At 37.9% G+C, this 6,000-nt stretch overlaps 1 protein-coding gene across 1 annotated transcript in view; it reads left to right on the forward strand.

Annotated features, from left to right (window-relative positions):
• snx29 (sorting nexin 29) overlaps positions 1–4,906 on the forward strand; it is a 128,124-nt gene extending 123,218 nt beyond the window's left edge. The window contains exon 21 of the mRNA XM_084134381.1: positions 3,762–4,906. Coding sequence (XP_083990507.1) covers positions 3,762–3,891 — 130 coding nt within the window. The 3' untranslated portion in view covers positions 3,892–4,906. The remainder of the gene's footprint in view (positions 1–3,761) is intronic.
• The last annotated feature ends 1,094 nt before the right edge of the window (positions 4,907–6,000 follow it).

Genomic DNA, 6,000 nt, shown 5'->3' on the forward strand with positions numbered 1-6,000 from the left:
CACCAGTCTTCAGTGTCACATGATCCTTCAGAAATTCTAATATGCTAATTTGGTTGTGCTGCTTCATATTTTTGAGGATACTGTAACCTGTTTTTTTTTTACAGGATTCTTAGATGAATAGAAATTTTAAAAGAACAGCATTCATTTAAAACTGTTTTTAATATATATTATGTGTCTTTACTGATACTTTTGATCAATTTAATGCATCCTTGCTGCTTCCAGAAAACAAATCTTATTGACATCAAAACCTTTGTGTGCACATGTATATCATTTTTGTTAGCGGCATTTATATATAATTGCATATATAAACATGATACTTTTTTAGATAAATATTATTGTATTGTTTTGTATTATTCAAAATTCACTGGGCTCAAAAATCTAAGGGAGTAGATTGATTGATTGTTGAGGTTGAGCATTATTGTCCACATCCATTAATGCTCGGTGTGGCTGAGCCGTTTCTAAATTTGCTTCATAGATATTATGTGCCAAAATCCACAACAAGAAGCCTCTCCAGCAGGGATGCAAGGGATAGATGGATAAGAAAGAGCTGAATCTCTGTTCTCACAGGTTATGTAACATTAGGAGGCTCTTTCAGGCTTCTGTTTAGACTGCAGATCAGCCTTCTGCCGCAAGGACCCATTAAATATCTGCATTTGTGAGTGTGTGTTGAGCTGTGGATGGAGAGATGGATACATTTACTGGTGGGGGGCATTGCAGCACCCCACTTACCTGCTTCTAGCTTCTTCCCTGCTGCTCAAGTTTGTTTGAAAGCTGCTCGGCACTTCACTTTTCCCGTATTTTTTTTCTTTCCCCTCCTCATTCTTTCCCCTCGTCCAGCACTCTTCGTTTCTCTCTCAGCCCTGTGCCGATCTGACAGCAGCAATACAGCAGAGGACAAGCCGATCATGGTATGATGTGTGTTGCGTAACCACACTTCTGGCTTACTGTTTAAATTTCATTTCCTTTGAAACCTCTCGAACACTTTTAGTTATACGTAATCAGTACAGCTAGATTAGCCTGCTTTCAGACCGACTGCTTCATAAGTGGCTGTCCCATGATGCCCTCACAAAGGTGCTTTTATAAGCTGTTGTTTTTGGTCCTCTTTGAGAACAGAAAAGTACATTCACTGTTTTTCCCCACTTTAAGATGATCCAATAGCAGGAAAAGTATGAACCATAGATTTTTTGCATAAGTTGGTCATAACTGATGCCTTGTGGGATAGAAAGGATATGGCTGTCACTGTATCCAATCGAATTCTCACCATGATGCCTTGTGTTTTAGGCTTGTGTAATGTGAGTGTCAGATATTTTATAATTATCGGTAACACTTTACAATAAGGTTTCATTAGTTAACATTAGCTAACCTCATTAGTTAACTAATAATGAACTGCACTTCTAAAGCATTTATTAATCTTTGTTAATGTTAATCTCAACATCTACTAATACATTATTAAAATCAAAAGTTGTATTTTAACAGTTAATGCACTGTGAACTAACATGAACAAACAATGAACTGTATTTTTATAAACTAACGTTAACAGAGATGAACAAATACAGTAACAAATGTTTTGCTCATCCTTAGTTCATGTTAGTTAATACATTGACTAATTTTAACAAGTGAAACCTTATTGTAAAGTGTTACCGAATTATCCAACCACAGCACAGAGCAAATAACTGGTTTACAGGGGAAAAAAGTATGTGGATTTTCTATGGAATTATAAAATTGGGTTATTTTATTGTATTAATAAATGTATTCATTTTTTATTCAACACTTAATGTTTAATCTCCAGGTTGGCAGACATGAAAACATATTGTTGAGTGTGTTTAAGCAGACTATGGTTTCTGTTGTTGTGACTTGGTTAAATTGGTTGGAAATGTATTGTAAGTCCACACACGTTTTCCTTCAAATGTTGGTGCATTCAGTTCAACAAAAGCGTTTATTTGCTCTTCGCTGTGGTTCTATACTCCTAAAATATCTGGCATTCACTTTACACACGTAAACACACACTGTCACTGTACGAATTCGATTGGATGCAGTCACAGCCTTTCCATCCCACAAGAGCCAGGTTTATGATGCCTTTGCCTTGAGTTTTGGCCACAAACACACAAAAAAAACATTAATGTTATTGCAGGGCTGGATCCTGACATAGGTGATACAGGACCACAACTCTCAGACATGCGCACCACTTCTCTGTCACTCATCTATGACAGTTTCACAACATTGCATTCGCCCTTTATTCCACCTGCCACCTCCAGTTGTGACCCAATGTGTTTTTTCCAAGAACCTTTCTGCTTTTCCACCCGCTTTTACTTTGCCTGCTCACTGTCTGCACCATCAAAATAAGAAATAAGTTTATATAGAAATAAAATAAAATAAAGTCTCCTTACCTATAGAGTGCTGCAGTGATTGTATTTTTGTAGGTCAACCTGAAAGTTAGCATCACCCTGGTTCCCTCAACAAAATCCAAAATAGGATTTTCCCATAGTCTTTTGGATTTCTATAAAAATATACTTTGTGTTCATCAAAAGTTTGATTCTTACAATGTTCATCATGATAATCTTCACAAATGAACACAACTTTTATGAATTTTAAAGCTTAAATACAATCACCAGAAGGAAAAAGCTAAGCGTAGGCTATAAACGAACTACGCCACAGAAAAAAAATTATTCCCTGAAATTTTAAGTTAAAATAGTTGCAAGAGTGCAGTTATAAACACTATGCAAGGCTGTAAAAGTGGACTAGTAAGGTGATGAGTTTACCTGTACTTGTTAGTAACACCTTTTTTCAGGACAAGTAAAAGCTTTAAAATAATCACAAGGAGTAATACTGATTCATTTTATGTTGTAGAATTAAACATGAAACTATCTTGAGCTTCTTTTAACCACATACCTTATTTCAGGCATTTAACCCAAAAAAACATTGACTTAAGGACGATGAAACTGGTTTCTGGGTTTTGGCCTACAAAAATACGTTATTCCTGCAATTTAGTCAAGTTTCACAATAAAGTTCCAATTAGATATCCACTAATAAACAGTTTCAATTTTAATTGATTTATTAAAAAAACTTGTAACTTATTTTATTTTATCTTGTATTTAACTTATTATTTTAATTGATATCTACTTTTTTTGTAATATTTGTCTTATTTTTAGCAAGCAGAGATATACAGTACAGTATGTACAGTATCATTCCTTTATGTACATTGTTGATTTATATTTATATGTATTTTGGGAGCGGGCACCATGTGAGCCAGGATCGCCACTGGCTCCCAAGCTCCTCCAGCTCATGAGTGACATAGTTGTCATGGTTTCCAGGCTGGAGTTGTCTCTGTACGGTGAGCCTCAGCTGGGTATGTATAGTGTCTAACCCCTCAACTCCAGCTGATGTCTATATAGCCCTCCCTCAGATCACACACTGTCTCTAACACACACCTCGGGGGATTTCTGCTCAGCGCTCAACTCGCAGGCATCTTTCAATTTCAGTTTGTTAGCCTTGAGTTACCGGTGATGTCAGCGCGCGGCCCATGAGGATATAAGGAAACAACGTAATTGCGAAGAGCTTGTTTCATTGTTTATTTACCTACAGCGGGGACTCTGACAAGCATGAGCGTTTAGTCACTGTAAATGCACAAGTCCCCACTGCCTGGTGGGAGCTATCGGTTTTCCAAAGGTATTACAACACAAATGAACACCCTGAGTCAGGCAGGAGAAGAAAGAGCAAAGTGCCCTGGGGGTTTACCCATGTTTGCGTTTGTTCTCTAACAGGGACAGCCCGACGGCCAATGAGAGTGGAGCCAAAACTGCCCTTTCCAAAGCCTCCAGCCGCTTCCCCAGACTAGGCCGCAACTCGGGCCGGGATTCCCGGAACCCTGAACCCCAAAGCGGTGACCTTTAGCCTCTGTGCGCAATCCATAGGACTCATCAGTATGGATGTACTGAGCCCAGGACCTTTTCTTCTATTATGGATGTACATACCGCCACTGCCGGCAACTAGCTGGGACGATGAACGAAATCAGCAGGAAAATGCGGCAGAACGTTCAGTTACTATTGTGCCTAGTGATTTATAACGAATGTTGTTTTTGGGAAAAGTCAGGATGCCATTTTGACTAACTGCAGTGACGTGTAACTTTTATGAGACTGCGATGAGAATTGTGTGATCGTCTGGAAATTATTTGCACATCTTAATATGATTTGACTGCGACACATGGGACTCATTTTTATTTTTATATAGGTTTTGTTACCATGCTCTGCTATGTATGAGGCACAAAGTTAATGTAATTGTATTATGACTGCACTTATAATACATATACACAACAATCACTTTTTAGATGGAATATCTGGTGAGGGTCAGAACACGATGAAGTGTTATACGGGTATGTCTAGCCCTTGTTGTCTGTCCCAGAAAACCTTTCATTTGAAATTTCCCAGGCTGCCATTATCCTGTATGACCTCGGGAGTACTGTTACACAGAAATCGGCGCGGTTGGGGGCGTATCGCATTGTGTGAACTGAACACAAGAGAATTTCGTAGCAGGGGAACCTTCACTGAATGAATGAGCGGATCATTTCGCCCTATTTTAACTACGAGCACAATGATGATTGGAAATCATTAATAATAAATAGTATTTATAATTCTTAACATGTTATGTATATGGGGATCATAGACATGAACCATGATGTGTTTAAATGAGTAAATAGTCCACTATCAAACTGAATGTTATGTAGAATTGCCACAGTAGCAGATCATGTGTGTGCTTTGCATATGTGCCTGTTTGCAACCTTTTGTACTAGTAAGCAACTGTATATGATGTTTTTTCTTAAACAGAGTATGTTTCTGTCCCAGATGTGACAGGAAGCAGCTGTTTGTGCAGCTTAATGAATATATGAATAAAAACAAGTACCAACACACAATCTGTTTTTCTTTGTTTTGTTTCAAATTTGTAAGGTAACTCATGATTAGCACAATGACAAGGCTGCGTTTGCTCCAGTTTGGGCTAATAAATAAGTGTTTTAAAGGCTCAGAGTCTTAAAAAATATAAAATCTGGTCAACAGTGGTTGAATTTGAGCTTGTTACCTTTGTTGCCATGGTAACTTGACTCAAAACTATAAATTTTCCACAATATCTCCAGGTCACTGAGAAATAAATGGATTATGTAAAAATGGGTCATATAGGTTTGTTGGTACAGTACTTTGTCACCTAAGCCTTGAGGGATACAAAGTGTCACTTTTGTATTTGTTTTTGTTTTTTCGGAATTGGTTTTACTCAAAGTAGTTCTTGCAAGGCAGCAAAATAATAGTGAGGTTTTAAGTGAGGTTTTAGGCTTTGGTTATGTTAATGAAATGCTGCATCATGGTCGCTTTGCTGTCATCATGCAGGAAAGAAATGACTAATTACAATTCAATATACAAATAGGTGCAAGAAAGAAGACCAAAGGCGTTCCATTCGAGCGTAAGTGGACTGCGAAGTGGACTTCACTGGCTATTCTGACATCTTAAGTGAGATTCCAGTCCGACGGGAGCGAACATGTTCAGTTCGAAGGGCACTTTGAACGGTATAGGGAATATTGCAAAAGTCCTAAATCCCAGAGGAAATGTGCAGTTTGGTGAACTTGTCACCAATTATAAAAACCGTTTGACAGTGGTGATGAAAAATAAAGGCTTTGCCATTGATTATTGCGAAAGGGAATGAATAATTGTGGATATGGAATGTTTTGTCAAAATGGTTAAAAAAAAAGAAGCTAATAATTTTAAATAAGATGATGTTAAATGATTTTACTTATTGGAGCCCCCTGGGAAGGTTCCTGAAGCTCCCTAATGCTCTCTGGTTGACAACCGCTGCCTAAAAGTAGGACATGTTGTCACTCTATGGGGTGAAACAGTTATAGGCATTTCAAAATCTGGCTTTTACGGGTACGTTTACATGACAACGATGTACAAAAAACGGAAACATTTTTCCTTTGCGTCTTCACGTACCGACGACAACGCTGTTAAAATGATCCCTGTT

This window comes from Abramis brama (genome assembly GCF_963993115.1).
Source record: "Abramis brama genome assembly, chromosome: 14".
NCBI lineage: Eukaryota > Metazoa > Chordata > Actinopteri > Cypriniformes > Leuciscidae > Abramis > Abramis brama.